The 16,398-nt window shown below is 35.6% G+C and overlaps 3 protein-coding genes and 1 long non-coding RNA gene across 9 annotated transcripts; 1 reads left to right on the top strand and 3 right to left on the bottom strand.

Annotated features, from left to right (window-relative positions):
- Positions 1–118: 118 nt before the first annotated feature.
- On the bottom strand, positions 119–8,713 carry Arr (low-density lipoprotein receptor-related protein 6). Of its 4 annotated transcripts, none has more exons than XM_076783966.1 (11): positions 8,052–8,713; positions 6,626–7,651; positions 5,430–6,360; positions 4,932–5,216; positions 4,504–4,784; positions 4,160–4,411; positions 3,715–4,068; positions 3,213–3,651; positions 2,847–3,082; positions 2,229–2,741; positions 119–1,926 (listed from the first exon to the last, which is right to left on the bottom strand). In XM_076783966.1, exons 1-11 carry the CDS (start codon positions 8,116–8,118, stop codon positions 1,553–1,555), a joined length of 4,758 nt encoding a protein of 1,585 aa, XP_076640081.1. In that variant the 5' UTR covers positions 8,119–8,713; the 3' UTR covers positions 119–1,552. The 4 variants fall into 4 exon arrangements, with proteins under 4 accessions (XP_076640081.1, XP_076640082.1, XP_076640079.1 ...); XM_076783967.1 differs by having other exon boundaries at positions 3,730–4,068; XM_076783964.1 differs by having other exon boundaries at positions 3,213–4,068.
- Positions 1,428–3,107, top strand: LOC143351906 (uncharacterized). The gene is made up of 3 exons (XR_013081836.1): positions 1,428–2,408; positions 2,562–2,743; positions 2,982–3,107. It is a non-coding gene; the product is annotated as an uncharacterized LOC143351906 (long non-coding RNA).
- A 323-nt stretch (positions 8,714–9,036) lies between the features above and the next one.
- Mrps14 (mitochondrial ribosomal protein S14) lies at positions 9,037–9,940 on the bottom strand. Its single transcript, XM_076783504.1, has 3 exons — positions 9,639–9,940; positions 9,415–9,555; positions 9,037–9,322 (listed from the first exon to the last, which is right to left on the bottom strand). Exons 1-3 carry the CDS (start codon positions 9,723–9,725, stop codon positions 9,137–9,139), a joined length of 414 nt encoding a protein of 137 aa, XP_076639619.1. The 5' UTR covers positions 9,726–9,940; the 3' UTR covers positions 9,037–9,136.
- A 1,600-nt stretch (positions 9,941–11,540) lies between these two features.
- Ef1a-f2 (elongation factor 1-alpha F2) lies at positions 11,541–15,678 on the bottom strand. Of its 3 annotated transcripts, none has more exons than XM_076783502.1 (5): positions 15,609–15,678; positions 13,943–14,117; positions 13,114–13,722; positions 12,634–12,909; positions 11,541–12,393 (listed from the first exon to the last, which is right to left on the bottom strand). In XM_076783502.1, the coding sequence occupies exons 2-5, from the start codon at positions 14,084–14,086 to the stop codon at positions 12,037–12,039; spliced, it is 1,386 nt and encodes a 461-aa protein (XP_076639617.1). In that variant the 5' UTR covers positions 14,087–14,117; positions 15,609–15,678; the 3' UTR covers positions 11,541–12,036. The 3 variants fall into 3 exon arrangements, with proteins under 3 accessions (XP_076639617.1, XP_076639616.1, XP_076639618.1); XM_076783501.1 differs by having other exon boundaries at positions 15,531–15,631; XM_076783503.1 differs by lacking the exon at positions 15,609–15,678 and adding an exon at positions 15,548–15,571.
- Positions 15,679–16,398: the final 720 nt, after the last annotated feature.

The raw sequence follows: 16,398 nt of genomic DNA, 5'->3' as shown, positions 1-16,398 counted from the left end.
ATTGAAGTTATTTTTATATCTAACAAAAAGAAAAATAAATGAGGAGGTAAACTTGACAAAACGATCGAATAATTTACCGAAAATTATCGAATAAATAAAATAACGCACAGATGATATATAAAATATGTAACAAAAATTTTATTTCTTTATACAATTATGCTACATACATAGGGCAATGCACTTCACATTTCAAATGTAAAAAAAATATAGAATAATTATTTCAGTCTTTAATGCTAAACGAGCATAATAATTAATAGATGTACTTCTTCGAGACTCATATAATAGCAGTGCGAGGTAAAAATCATTTCCACAAACAATAATATGTTGTAGATTTTGTGTAGACGATAATGTTGATTTCTTTTTTTGTTTCACTTTCTAATGATCTTGAATACTTAATGGTATATGTATCAATTACGAATTTCCGAAACGGAGGTGTATTACATTTACACAGTGTTTGAGTAATAGTAATTCATTCATTTTTTACATTCTCATTTAACGTTCAAATCAAAATGCAAACAAATACATTTTTTTACTTTCGTTAGAAAACTTAAATAAATATTATATTTTCCAGGAATACATATTTTAAATGTTCTTAAACTATTTATTTTAATTATTATATTTTCGTTGCTATTTATTCAATTTTATTTTTATGAAAAAGTACGGTAAAACCTCGATTTAGCAGACGAATTGCGGGAAGAGGTGTCCGTAGATGAACGTCTATGTTTATACGAAACCAAGTCTGTCAAATAACAAACTTACATATCTTAAGTACGATGCAATCAATTTTGATTTCCTTTCATGTTTATTTGAAAATGTACCGGCAAAACATTAACACCATTTGCTAATGAAGTGCAAAGACGAGAATGACCATTAACTAAGAAATTCGTTAAATACAGGTCCGTTAAATCGTGGCCTTATCGTATTTTCAATTCTTCTATCCGTTTCAAGAGATTATTATGCTTACTATTTTTATTTTGAGTATAGATTTTTTGATGTTTCGGATGTAAGTATGAAACATATAAAATTAATTTCTCGTATAGTATACCATATGTATACAGTTAGAGCAAGAGTATAATCGTAAAAAAAAAAAAACTAAAACATAATACTTATATAGAAAGGAATCTTCTGTTTAAACAATTTTTATCGCAAAGACTAAAAATCATACAATTTTTTATACATTCTTACAATATTTACAACATTTTACGATTAAATTACTTAGAATTACGTTATAAAGACGATAGGCACAATGGTATTAATTTCGTCGATTGGAATAATCGTAATAAAATTATTCGCGTGTAAATAATATTAAAACAGATTTAATTATAGTAAAAAAGAAGGCACTCTCAAAAGAAATTTCCATTTTTGTCGTTCCAGTTACTACTAGTTGACTTAAAAAATTATTGAAAAGAAAATACCTTCTAGAAAAATGATCGTTTACTTGTTTCATAAATAAAATAAACATTCCGAGAGCTTTTCGTTCTTTCGAAAATCTTAGAAATCTTGTAAAAATATAATTTGATGGAAAATCAAGTATCAAAAGATTGCAATAAATTCAAGGGACAGGAGAAGGGGGAGGAGGAAGAGGACTAAAATAGGTAGAGGATCTTGAACTAGGAGACGGAGGACAACTAATTCCTGCGTCGCTCTGGTAAACGGATCTTGGAGTAGGAGGTGGTGGAAAAGGCTCACTTTCGTATCTATATCTTGCTGGGTAATTACTGTCCGACTCATCGCAAACGTCTGTACTGCAAGGAGTCGGGGGTGGGGGCTGATTAATACTCCTATAATGCCTGTAAGGTTTATATCTAGATGCATTGCTGCTCGAGCACCTGGTAGAATTTGCTGTTGTTGCCGGACTTGGAGGAGGATTTAATGTTTCTTGGGGATACCCTCCTGCAGAGCTACCCCGAGTTGAACTTGATGCACCTCAAATTATAATGTAATTTATTGTATTTCTAAATTACATACGTTTATCTCTTTGTGAAATTTACTTTTATATCTTTAATATTCTTTCATCAGCTAATTTTATTATCACGGAAGTAGAAGATATTGGAGATATTATTTAAAAAGTTAGAAACAAAGGTACCTACGATTTGGGGCTGGATATTAAAGGGACCAATTATTGCATTCGTACGTCGTTATTATATGAAAAGTCACGCAATTTACGATCAATCGATTTATCGATTTATTAATAATTTATAAAAAAAAAAAATGAAAATATTACTTACCGGTAATATGACTTCTATCGTAACTCGATTCGATACTGCTCCCATTCAGCATCGACATCCTTACGGTTTCCATTTCTATTTTCAAATCCTTTCTACAATTTTTCTGTGCGAATATTGGCTTTGTCAATCTGACTGGTTTCGGCGACAAAGGATCCCCGGCAGAATCGTGCAAAATATCTGGTAATTCTTCGTTGTTTATAAATTTTCTCCTACAGTAATAAAATCCAAAAGCGACTGCGGCGATCGTTGCAGTCAATCCGATAGGCACAACAATGACGTACGTAATTTTTCCTGATTCTAACGAGCTGTTTTCTTGCCGTGGATTGTTTGCAGGCGTGCACGCGGACGTGAGCTCGTCACTGCCGTCGGCACAATCTTCCCAACCATCGCACAAAGCCGAACCGGATATACAAACACCGTTTCCAATACATTGAAATTGACCTGGACGACAACAATGAGCTTCGTCCAAACCGTCGTGGCATTGGGCGGTTCCATCGCATACCCAGGACATATCTGTAATAATTTTCTTATTTTTAACTTATTATACAACTAATAATTTTCTGTTTCATTAATTCGATGCGTGAATATACATATACATATACATATATATATACCTACCGATGCAATGACCACTTTGACATTTAAATTGTTCACTACTACAAGCCGGACAGCCCAATTCGTCGCTTCCATTAGGACAATCTGTTTGACCATCGCATTTCCATGTCACTGGTATACAATCTTTTGCCATTGCAGAACTGGGCGCAGTACAAGTAAAATGATCCGTTCCACAGACTGGTGCAGCTCTACAAGTTTTTTCATCTTCAGATAGAACCAAAGACTTTGGACAAGAACATCTAAAAAAGAAAAGAAGAAAAAAAGAAAAAATGAAAAAGAGAGAAAAAGAAAAAAAAAATGTATTTTTTAATTTTCCTAGAATTTAATATACATGAAAAATACACGTGTAAGTTGAATGCTTATTCTTACTTGGACAAAGTGGTTCCGATACAAAAATGAGAGCATCCCCCGTAATCTCGAAAGGGGCTGCAGATGTGTGTTTTTATTGTATCAATTTGTGGAGTATTCACTGTAATTATATCTGTAAGCATTTTATTCATAATCACTTTTCTTCCGTTTCCAGACTTGTTAATACGCTCTAAGCTTGAAGTTTCTTTATCAAACCAATAAACAAAATCAAGAAAGACAGACAAATAAATGGTCGATCCTTGTTTGACAGGAGAGACTAGAATTTTTCTATTATTTCCATCAAAATCAGCGTACTCGATCCGATTTCCATGCGCCCAGTATACAATATTTGAGATCGCATCGACTGCGATACTGGTTAATTGTTCAAGATCAATCGCAATTACGACCCTTTCTTCTCCATCCATTTTACTACGCATCACTCTCACCTTCCTTCCAACGTCTGTCCAGAAAAGAAGTCTCTTTTCAGAATGTATTGCAATATTCCTTGGTTTCTCCCCATCACCTTTCACTACAATACCCAAAGCGGAGCCATTGTCAAGTTTCGTGACATTGATAGCATCGTTTATAGCACAAGACCAGAATAGCAATCTTCCTAACGGGTCCAAAGCCAAATCCACAGGATGTCCGAAACTTCCAGAAACCATTACGCTTGAATGTGTCTTATTTTCCAAAGTCTTCCTTATAGACGAAGTTCGACCATCTATCCAATAAATGTGTTGAGTTACGGGGTCGAATTCTATAGACCGTACATTTTTTAAACCCTGAATTCGTAGAACCACGTCCGAACAATCGCTGGTATCGGGCAGGAAGCGAAAAATTGCATTGCGTAAACTGTACATCATAAAGATCTTTGGTGCTGTAAATGAAACAATATACATATACATATATAACAATATTTTACTTAGGTAAATAATAACAAAAATTGTATCAACTTTAAATAAACCAACCATCGCACGATTTGTTATCCTTTTGCAAGTTATAATGAGTAGGACATTCGCATTTGAAAGAATTAGATACGCTTTCATTTTCTCCAGGCAACGCGATGCAAAGATGGCTACAATTTCCATTTTTTAACGAACAGGGATTCCATCCTGCTTGCTTAGAAGGATGGAAGACTAACAAGTCCGTCACAGATTCCAATTTATTATGTATTTTCACTCTATTTGCTCCGGTAGTTTTATTAGCTTTCTCTATATCGCCTGTTGATTAAAAATATATTTATATCGTTTCTATTATAAATTAAGACGTAAAATTAGAATCTACGAAAATAACTAGGTGGTCAGCTTCTCACCTGTATTCCAATCTGTCCAGTAAATATAATCTTGATATTGAGTTATGCTAAACGGGTAACCAATATTTTGTGTTACGATTGCGTCTCTTTTCTTTGTATATAAATCAAAACTATCGATGGCTGGAGTATGTAAATCTGCCCAGTATAATTTCCGTGCGGAATGATCAATTGTTAAACCACTTGCTCTTCCGATTTTAAAAAGTAACGTTTCGCGATTTGTACCATCTAAGAACGATCTTTCTATACTGCCGAAATTCCCCCATTCTGTCCAATACATGTGTCTAGGAAGAAATGAAATTTTTCTATTACAAGAAAGCTCAATTACTCCGATAGATTCGATTCTTACTTTACCGAAAGTAACAATGCGATAGGATATTTTGGACAAATCTCCTAAAAATATACATTCTAAATAAATGTAACATAATTACCCTCTACTAGGATCTAGGGCCAGACATCTAGGTTCAATAATGTTATTCCATACGAGAACCTTCCTACTGCAACCTTCTAATCGAACCATTTCTATTCTTCGAGTTCCCGTGTCGCTCCAATACAAATTATGAGCAATCCAGTCTATTGCTAATCCTTCGGGTGTTTCTAAACCAAGATCGACGACTCTTTCCATATCGGACCCATTTATAAAAGCTCTTGTAATTGTCTTTAATTTAACGTCCGTCCAATAAATGCGATTGTCTGCTATGTTAAAATCCAAGGCGCTGATAGAAGCGAAAAATATTTACAGTTATAAATTTTCGTTGAAAAGAGAATTTTAAATATTAAAGTCTGCGTTGCGTAAGATACTGGTTCCCCGCTATGAAAAGTTCATCACCGTAGGTTAATCGGTTAGCCAAGCAGTAAGAAACGCGTTAAATAAGAAAACATTCGATAACTAATTCGTCCAATATTTTATTCAAAGTTACAAAATTTACCTTGCATCCTTGATGCCAGTCAACGGAATAATGTTGTCGTTATTTGCATTTTCGATACTAATTCTTCCGATGTTTTCTTTCTTTGCGAACAGCATGAACGCATCCGGGACGATGCAAGTCCTCTTATCTTTCGTTAATTCGTATCCAATCTGGCAAGCGCAAACGTATTTGTTTCCCGGTCGATTTAGACACAAATGACTACATCCTCCGTTATGTTTCGCGCATGGATTTGTACCATTAACCTTTCCTAAGTGTACTGCCTTTAAACCCATAACATTGGGAACTTGATCGACAATTACTTCTCTCTCGCCGCCTGTTAATTTATGTGCTCTGTCCACGCTTCGTCTCTGCCAGTCGGTCCAGTATAAATAATCTCCTAACAAACTCAATCCGAAAAGATGCGGAAGATTATCTGTAATTACTTCTCTCCTGTCGGTACCGTCCATGTTGCAGACTTCGATCTTATCCGTTTTCGCGTCGCACCAATAGATTTTCCATCTCGTGAGATCTAAAGCAATCCCGTTTGGCCAAACAATATCTTTGGTTACCAGAAGAATACGCTCGGTTCCGTCCAGGTTGCTCCGTTCTATTTTCGGTCGTTTCTCGTTCCAATCGGTCCAGAACATCCAACCGAGTTCCGGAGCCAGGGCGATAGCTCTAGGTTCGATCAGGTCCTCGTTTATCAATACTTTTCTACTCGTGCCATTTAATCGAGCCACTTCGATTCGATCCGTTCCCGTGTCGGTCCAGTAAAGATTCTGAGCCAGCCAGTCGACGGCTATTCCATCAGGATTTTCCACTTCAGTCGTTATAATGTTCTCTTGATTAGAGCCGTTAAGAGAGGCTCTACGGATCGCGCAAGCTTCTTCGTCGGTCCAATAAAGCATTTCTTGCATAGGATCAAAGTCAATTGCTATTGCGTGTTTAATTCCTAATTTCGTTAACAGAAACGTTAAATTTCATTTCATTTTTAATTTAAACGTTGTCTGCTCGTAAATGAAACTACTTATTTTAAAATATGATCGTGAAAACTGAAAACATTATTAAAGGGAGATTCCGGTCTATGATTTTTAAAAATTCGATTTTTTTTTGTTACATTTTTTACTTTTGTTAATAAAACTTAAAAAGTGATATCCTAGACCGAAACCTTCCTTTTTAAAGAACGTACAAAAAGTATAAAACGGAAATAATTATACCTATCAATGGTAGTACAAAGTTGGTATAATCGGGCGAATCTAAAGATATTCGACAAATTTCGGTTCTCTGAACTATTAACAACAATTCTTCTGGTCCTTCCGCGCAAGTCAAGTTATCTACTAACTTAACGCCCGTAGGACACGCGCACGTGTATCCAGGCTCCGTCAAACTTAGGAGACACAAATGTGAACAATTTCCATTATTCTTTTCGCAAGGATGATTCCCGTGCGGTTGTCTCCTAACATCCCACACTTCTATGTCACCAGGAATGTATTCTCCGTGCAGCAATTCTCTAGGATGCGCCTGATGCTGACGCACGTCGTACGAGTGTATACACCATGTTTTCCAATCGGTCCAGTACAATCTATGATCAAAAAACGTAACTGCGAACGGGTAATCTAATCCCTGTTCAACTACTTTTCGTCTGTTTTTTCCATAATAATCCATTACTGCGATAAACTTGAGCCTTCCGTCTACCCAATAAACCAATTCATTGTCATAATCCACTGTCAAGCCATTCGGCCAAAATATATCGTCAGAGATGATCACCTCTCTAGTTAAAGGATCTCCGTTCATCGCGGCCCTCTCTATTTTCGGTACATCACCCCAATCTGTCCAAAATAGTATACTCTTCATTGGTACTAGAGCTATGGCTCTTGGCTGATAAATGTCTGTCCAAAAGAGAACTTTCCTGTGACGCCCATCGATGCTTGTCACTTCTATTCTATTTTTCTCCCCATCTGTCCAATATAGCTTTCCTGTGTACCAATCACAGGCTAAACCATCAGGGGATATCAGGCTAGAATTTACTATAATTGTTCTTTCGCCAGTGTGCGTGCCATTTGTTTGGATACATTGAATTATTTCTAGACCGCTATCGGACCAACACACCAATTCGTGTTCAAAATAAAAGTCTAAAGCTGCACCTTCAGAGAGATCTTTTATAATAGTGGTTACTTTATTGGTACGGGAGGTATTAGCCATTCTAATATTCTTTTGTGTAACAAAGAGTAGCGTCGGTGAACCTAGAATAATTATTTATTTAACTTTTTTTTTAATATTCAACGACTCATACTCAAAGCAAAACAATTTTATTTAATTTTCTGCTGTTTATATTGTTTTAATTGTACAATAATAAGCAATGACCTTATTAACTCTTAAATATGTAAAGAATATAATCACGATGTAAGTAAGATGGAGCAACAAATAGAAAATTTCAACTGGTAACGTACAACAGAGATCATTATAGAGGATAGAAAATCATCGGATTTTATTCGTATTATTACTAAGATCCTACTTGAACGTTATAATATGATAAACAGATTGTAATGATAATGCTCGTAACAGCTTAATAAGCAAACAAATAGTAATATAACCTTCATTTTCAAGTGTACGATTCAAAAGAAAATAATAAATGTAGCCTACCATTACAAAAAAGTACAAGTCTGAAAAAGCACGCAGTCATAATGATTATTAAACTAATGACAGCCATCCTAACACTTTTGACGAGGAATCTTTAAATTCTGAACATTACGAGGAGATCCTAAAGCGTCGTTCGTCAATCTTCAATCATGACGAACGATCGATTCACTCCCCGTGCACTTCGTAACAGTTGCATTTAGTGAATGAGATTTACGTTTCTCTCAACGTAACATAAAACAAAAATTGGACCCCATCGTTTAAATAAACTGTTAACTAAGCAGACGCTTCGTTAGAAGCCAGCGGCTCTCATAACCGATCATTACTATCACCCGGTTTCGGTACACCACGGATCCAGAGATGCCAGATTGAGCACCGGGTGCACTACTCACGCTCAGAGATGCCAGATTCAGCACCCGGTGCCCTACTCACACATACCAGATCACGCGTACGTGAGCTCGTGGAGTTTCGGAAACCCGACAAAGGCAAAATGACGAAAAAAAACATAGGTCGGAAAGTAAAAATGCCTGGGCAGTCGAGAATCCAAATCGTATGCCGTAGACGGGAGGTCGGATTTCAGTTGTTAAAAGCGAGAAGGCAAATGTGAGCCTTTCTCTCTCGACTCCCACGAGACGGTCCGAAATTACTTCGGGCAACTTCGGAGAATCGAGAAAGAGGTCATGCGTCATTTTGCCTTTGTCGGGTTTCCGAAACTCCACGAGCTCGCATAGTGTGAGAGAGCACCTTCGATATGCGATAAAAATAAAGAGAGCAATACTGTGTAACAAGGACAAGGGAGAACACCGACCAGAAGGAAACGGAAAATAGTGCGCGACAAAACGACAGCGAGTACATTTTCCCGCCATTTCGATTAATCGAACCATAGCTTGATTATTTACCAATTACTATTTTCCTGCGATTAAATTATAAACTTTTAGACTTTAATACTATAGTGTGGACCCTATAAAATAAAATACTGGTCTTCGAAAGATTATATTTACTTCTGTTTATTACTTTATTAATTTACTCAATATTTTTGTTTCTTTACATTAAAGATTATATAGGTTTTAACAAATTATTAAACTAATATTTTACCACATAGCGCGTTGAACGCCAGCTAATTTATTATAATCTGCTAAATCACGGAATACAATTCTTGACAATCTCCATCTGTGAACAACACCACGCGGTCGAGATGTTATTACACAGCGTGTTGTTAATTGTTTCTTGGCCGATTGACGTGGAATTGTTTCGTCTATTTGTTGACCAACAGCTTCCTGTACAAGTAAAACTTTTTAGTTCAATCAATAACGATTACCGAATAATTAAACTATGATATTTTGAGGTTAATTTGGTTAAGTAGACGTACTATAATTTCACGTGGTAAAATATTGTTTCTTTTCATGGCTACCAATCGAAGTCGTACAGGTCCAAACTCTTCCGCTATCTTTCTTCGTTTTATGTCACGAATCATCCACCGACCAAGAAATTTATTACGTACTTGTTGATACTGAAGGGCGAGTTAGTTAACATTTAATTCAAATTTTTAACTGTAAATCATAGAATCTATACGTGTATTTTATTATTACTTACATTCGTACTTGAACCAAACGCCGTTAAATTTGTACCTTTTGAAAGAAAATTTGAAAATCTTAACAAATTATTTACTATGGTAGCCATGTTCGATAAACCATCTGTTCCTTAGACCATATATATACTAAGGTCTGTTGAATCGACTCTCTTCTTTGATTTGTGCTGCTAAGTCGTGCATCATAGAAATACGTATAGAATGTCGATTACATTTATAAGTTGTAAGTTTTGTATATGCATGTACTTTTGTGTTGTCTTTTTTAGACGATTAATCTTTCGCAAAAATTATTATATATGTTCACTAATTTATCCATTGGAAAATTTCATAGAGAGTGTTCCACTGAATTACAATCTCAAAATTCACTAATATTTCACGATCATTCCTTTTTAACTTGTAACAACTCTCACAATTAGTAGGAGTACAACAACTATGAGAATTATATACTTAACAAAATTTAAAAATCACAAACTTTTTGCTACATGCTACGGTTTCATAGGAATATTTCGCTTTTTTAAAAAATCGCGTACAGCGACAATGATCACAAATTAATGAAAATGTTTAGTGATCTATTTTATTAATGTTTTCGACCTTGTTCGGTTATCTCTAAAATATTTAAGTAAATTTATTTACAATATACTTCGTTTGTACGTAACAAATAATTACCTATTATACGAACAGAATTGTAACATAAATACACTCGTCAGAAATTAGACTAGGCAAACCACGGAGTTTAGATATTATTGTGTTAAACATCTCATCAATTTTATGCACTGTTTCTATTACTTGAAATATTTAAAACACTTCTGCGGTTAACGAAAACTGTAATACCGAGCATTTTTGCAAATGATACATGCAATGATAGAAACTCTAGTGTTTAAGATTCCCGGTTATTCGTTTTATTAATGGTTACCTTAGAAATAATGTGTGTGATTGAGGATTGGTTTTTTGTATTGTTAACACAGTATCATACATATTTTCGAATTAACCAAAAGTCCGAGTCCACAGTATTTAAAAACATTTATTTTCTTGAAACAGTACATTTATTAATTTTGAAATATTTTGAGTTTATAAATGTTCAAGCAATTACATTAAAAATATTAAATTAGATATTATTTTGAGTACTAGACAAAAATAATTGGGAGGTAAAGTTGAGCAAATTTATTCATGGATGAGTAATTTTCGATTCGTCGTTAACTAGGTTTCGTCCATGGGTTCGCTAGTCTAGATATTCGTTTAAAAAACCGTTCATGTATCGCAATTTATGAATGAAACGTAAATGACGTATAGAAGTGATTAAAAAATTTGCTCAATTTTATGCCAGGAGAAATAGGAAGTTGAACGGTAGAAGAATGAATCAATAACTGTTTCCGTAGTTCCTTCATTCACTTTCATTCGTTATTACTGTTATTTATATGTATGTACAGAAAACCGTTATTAACCAATCTCAATTATAGAAGAATCGCGGGCTAAAAGTGCTCAAGGATTGCGCAGAGCAATCGTATTTTCGCACATACTTCCTTTAAATATAGGACGCGTGTGAAAATGCAAGGTAAATCCTTGTAAAGAAATATTTCGTAGAAAAATGTTTTGTGTATATATCTTCAACAATTCAATTCCTTACCTAATCCGGTAATCGAAAAGTAATAAAAAACAGGTCCCATTTTCCAATCTAAATCTGCACTGGAACTAGCAATCTTTTCCCCCCTTTAAAATTTAGTTTTGTTGCATCGACAAAAGTTTCATTCACGATGGATAAATGAAATAGCAATTATATTAAATTATTTTTTTAACTCGAGCAAATATTAAAACATTAAGTAACATCGGAAATACGAAGAGTTTTACGATAAGGATGGCAATGACTAATTAGTAATAACGACAACAAAAAAAATGAAATGTTTCTCGAATATCGCAGATATAGGATTTATTTCCGTATAATTAGAAAATATAATTAAGCCGAGCTAAATTATGAAGTCTGTTGATGTTGTTGTGAAACAGATGTTAAAAGTAGTTCTTGTAGTTTACTTTCTTTTTTCACGGAATTCGTGGAAACGAAAATAGAGGTTGCTTGTTCCTCGCATCGTTTGGTCAACTGACCTTTCCTACGGAATTCCTTACGATGAGAAAAATGACGAAGCAACCACTTTGATAAACGAAATACGCGAATGTCGAAAAAATGTGGCGAATGTGCAATTTTACGCACATGAAAAGCCAGTCGTCGCGATTCTTTATCAATTCTGTTATTCTTATTCATTGGTTGCGAGTTTGTAGAAAATATTGTAGTTTGCGAAGGCAATAAAAACATAACGCTGTCCTCGCGTGAAAAACGTGAAAAAAGAAGGTCAACTACTTCAGCTACTATACGCCGACGATCATCTGGCGATACACGTGTACGGAAACTAGTTATTTCCTTCTCTGGGCCCTCTCGGCAGCCTTGGTGACTTTGCCAGTAGCATCCTTGAAATTGACAGCTTTGATGACACCGACAGCCACAGTTTGACGCATGTCACGAACAGCAAAACGTCCTAAAGGTGGAAATTCTTGGAAAGCCTCAACGCACATGGGCTTGCTCGGAACAAGTACAACAATGGCAGCGTCTCCAGATTTAATAGCTTTCGGATTTTCTTCGGTGGTTTTTCCAGTACGACGGTCACACTTCTCTCGAATTTCAGCGAATTTACACGCAATATGAGCAGTGTGACAATCCAACACTGGAGTATATCCATTGCTGATTTGACCCGGATGATTCAGCACAATTACCTGTACAGCAGAGCAACAATACGAGATTAAACGTTTTTCCGGATAATGTTTTACAAAAATTAAACATCCATAATTTATATTAGCATTCAGACGTTCTTAAGCCGTCATTGGATTAAATAATCTTCCGGTGAAAACCGCGAATGAAATGCACAAGTTCTCATCATTATGCCAATTACGATCTAGTTAAATTTCTAAGAAGATAATTCGTCCACAATTTGTAATATTACTTTGTACGCATACCTGTGCAGTGAAATCAGCAGCACCTTTAGGCGGATTGTTCTTAGAGTCTCCGGCTACGTAACCACGACGCAAATCTTTTACAGATACGTTTTTAACATTGAAACCAACGTTGTCGCCAGGAACAGCCTCTTGCAATGCTTCGTGGTGCATTTCAACAGACTTAACTTCAGTGGTCAGAGCCGTAGGAGCGAATGTGACGATCATTCCTGGTTTTAGTACACCAGTTTCGACACGACCAACCGGTACTGTTCCGATACCACCAATTTTGTATACGTCCTACAATGAAATTCGACACAGCGTTATTGTATGTTTCTTCAAAGGATTAATAAAATTCTGTAGAAAAATTTATTTTAGTCAGACACCTCCGGCCATCAGCGAATTAAAAAATCCTCCGGTGGAAACCGCGAATGAGTTGTAAGTGTTATCATCATTCGCTACTAATAAAAACCTAATGTTATTGCAATTTTTCGAGAAATTTACCTGTAGTGGAAGACGAAGAGCCTTATCCGTAGGTCTTGTAGGCGGAAGGATGGCATCAAGCGCTTCGATAAGGCATTTTCCTTCCGCTTTGTTCTCTTTACGTTCGACGGTCCATCCCTTGAACCACGGCATTTTGGAAGAAACTTCCAACATGTTATCTCCGTGCCAACCGGAAATCGGAACAAATGCAACGGCAGCAGGGTTGTAACCAATTTTTTTAATGTAGGACGATACTTCTTTCTTGATTTCTTCGAATCGGGCTTCGGAGTAGGGTGGTTCGGTAGAGTCCATCTTGTTAACACCAACAATTAGTTGTTTTACACCAAGAGTAAATGCGAGCAGAGCATGCTCACGGGTTTGTCCATTTTTAGAAATACCGGCTTCGAATTCACCGGTACCAGCGGCAACAATTAATACGGCACAATCAGCCTGGGAAGTACCAGTAATCATGTTTTTGATGAAATCTCTGTGTCCGGGAGCATCAATAATAGTAACATAGTATTTAGAGGTTTCAAATTTCCACAAGGCAATATCAATAGTGATACCACGTTCACGTTCAGCCTTCAACTTGTCCAATACCCACGCATATTTGAAAGATCCTTTACCCATCTAAAAATCGATATAAATCGTTAATTTTTTCAGAATTTTATACTAAATTTCTACGTTTCGCAGTATATTTCGCACGTTTAAATATAAATTAGATCTTTTATCATCACTGGACCAAAATAAAATAAATGATCAGTGACGCTAAATTGATATTTTATACTAAAATTTTGCGAACCAATTTTCTTTACATTGTTAGATACATCGGGCCATATCCATTATTTACCTCTTGCGCTTCCTTTTCGAATTTCTCGATTGTACGTTTGTCAATACCACCGCATTTGTAAATCAAATGACCAGTGGTAGTGGACTTGCCGGAATCGACGTGTCCGATGACGACAATATTAATATGTACCTTCTCCTTACCCATGGTGAATTTATGGCGAGACTACTGGTTAACTCTAACAAAACAAAAATGTTTCAATATTTACACCTTTATATTAATGAAAAAATATTTTTTAAATCTTTCTCCTCAAATTGAACAAGTTACGTGAACGCAGCATAGACCAGTTAATATCTCAAATTTAGTTTACAAATATGATAAAATGTTTACACGACTTTATAGAAAATTGACTTTTATTAAAATTAAGTAAACCTAGAAATTATTAAGTTTTAATGAAAAAAAGGAGTCATGTTCGACTTAACGTCCACGTGGCGATATCTGAATATTCGAGAACGGAACTGGCAGCCATTTTGTAGATGGCGAGAACATTGCAACGTTGCCGCGATTTCCTTGACGCTTGGCATTGCACGATGCCATATTATGAATAATTCTGTTTTATTTATATGTACATATATATATAAAGGCTCTTTTATTTTTTAAATATTCAAAGTTATTAATCTAAAATTTATGCCAGAACTTTCTAAGAAGATTCTTTTGACCAAACACATGCTATTATTCCTACGTTCACAAAATGCATTAACAAAATTAATTACTTTTCACAATGAAAATTGATTTTAAATTGTTCAAGAAATGGTAATAACACCAACATAATAAAGATATATTCAATGCAAATATTGTAGAAAAATGTTAATTAACATTATGCAATAGCGTATTGAATGTTGAAGCATCATCATGTGCAGTAAATGCAACACGGTTAGAAATTGATCACTTATTACTTTCAATAATACAATGTTCACTTGTTATCACTTTGATACGAAGATAATCATTTTTACAATTGAGAAAAAAGATCAGCATAACAATTCGTCACAATGAAAATCGGTGAGCGAACTCCATTGTCGGCGACAAGTCGTCCCACAAGGTCGTTGTTTCACAGAATTTCTAACAGATTCGTAATGCATGTATGGATAGATCAGTTACTCGGGATGAAATATCATTTACAACACCTCTACAGTTGCAACATTAAAACTACGTTTGTCGATGTTTTCGCGTGGTCGCAGAGCGCACAATTGAACGTTTTACACTACGAATGTATCTCCAATGATGCACGAACTCGTGACCGAATATCCAACTCTGACAAGCGACCGCCATACTGTATCCGGGTATTTGTCTTTTCTCAACTTTTCAAGCTTAAAAAATCAAGTGTGGAGCGTAATTTACTTTCTCCGCGTGGATCTTTTCGTAAGCTCGACAATATTAATCGCGAGATTCAACGTTCTGTTTTCGAAAAATATATCGGACGACTTTTACGAAGATCAGCATGTGGTCCGCAATTGAACAGCCGGCTAATATCAGAGGATCGACCATGCGCTTCTTTTCCAACGTTGTAATTCACCGGGAAAAACCAATATTTCGGTGAAACTGTTGTCACAACACAATTCGCTGATATTTCCGTTGCTGTTTTATTCTGTACCTGACGTTCGATGCTACCTTTTCGGTAAGAAAATCAGCCGATTATAGTTCTGTGCTAAGGCCACGAACAACCACTCACCTCCAGATGCCACGACAGAAAGAGATCGTTCAAGTGAAGTGACATGCGCATACGGCTTCCGACCATAGTCTCGAACCCAGCGCCTCCACCATATCGATCACTTACGAAGCAATAAACCCTTCCTTTCCATATTATTTATTATGTTTTTTTCGTTATTAATATTTTTCATAAAGTAACCGAAAGGTTATTTTATTATTTTAATAATGCGATTAATAGAATCGTAGATTTCGACGAATACAAAAATTAGAGTCTTTAATAAATGGAACGCTGGATTCAAGGCTACGGTTACGCAGCAACATCAGGCGCGCCGACTTATGCGCATACATACGTGTATATATATATATATATACACACATATATATGTACATACTAAGCAGCGTAGAAGTGTGCATCTGTGTGAGCATGGAGTCACGAAAAAGACAGAGTGTTAGGTTGCTATGATCAGAGATACATTCGTGCGTTCGTAACATCAGGCTCAATATTTCAACCATGAATCCATTGTACTTTTAGATGTTAAACGATAACGCGAAGTATAATTCGATTTCTTTCGAGACTAACTTTTCATCAAAATATTTGATCAAAGATGGTGTAGCCGAGTTCAATGCAATCATGCTAGTCGTTTGTACCGGTGCTAATGCAACGTGGCTACGATGCAATCCAACGAATAAAGATCATTACACGGCGAAATATTTTGCATTTTATCCAAATATTTATGTAACATTTATTTCAATTAATAAATTAATTACAACATTTATGTTGTACGTTATGGTTTGACTCTATGCTATGAAAC

This window comes from Colletes latitarsis, chromosome 2, assembly GCF_051014445.1.
Source record: "Colletes latitarsis isolate SP2378_abdomen chromosome 2, iyColLati1, whole genome shotgun sequence".
Taxonomy (NCBI): Eukaryota; Metazoa; Arthropoda; class Insecta; order Hymenoptera; family Colletidae; genus Colletes; species Colletes latitarsis.
Note: the sequence above shows the minus strand (reverse complement) of the source record. Positions and strands in the feature narration are given on the sequence as shown.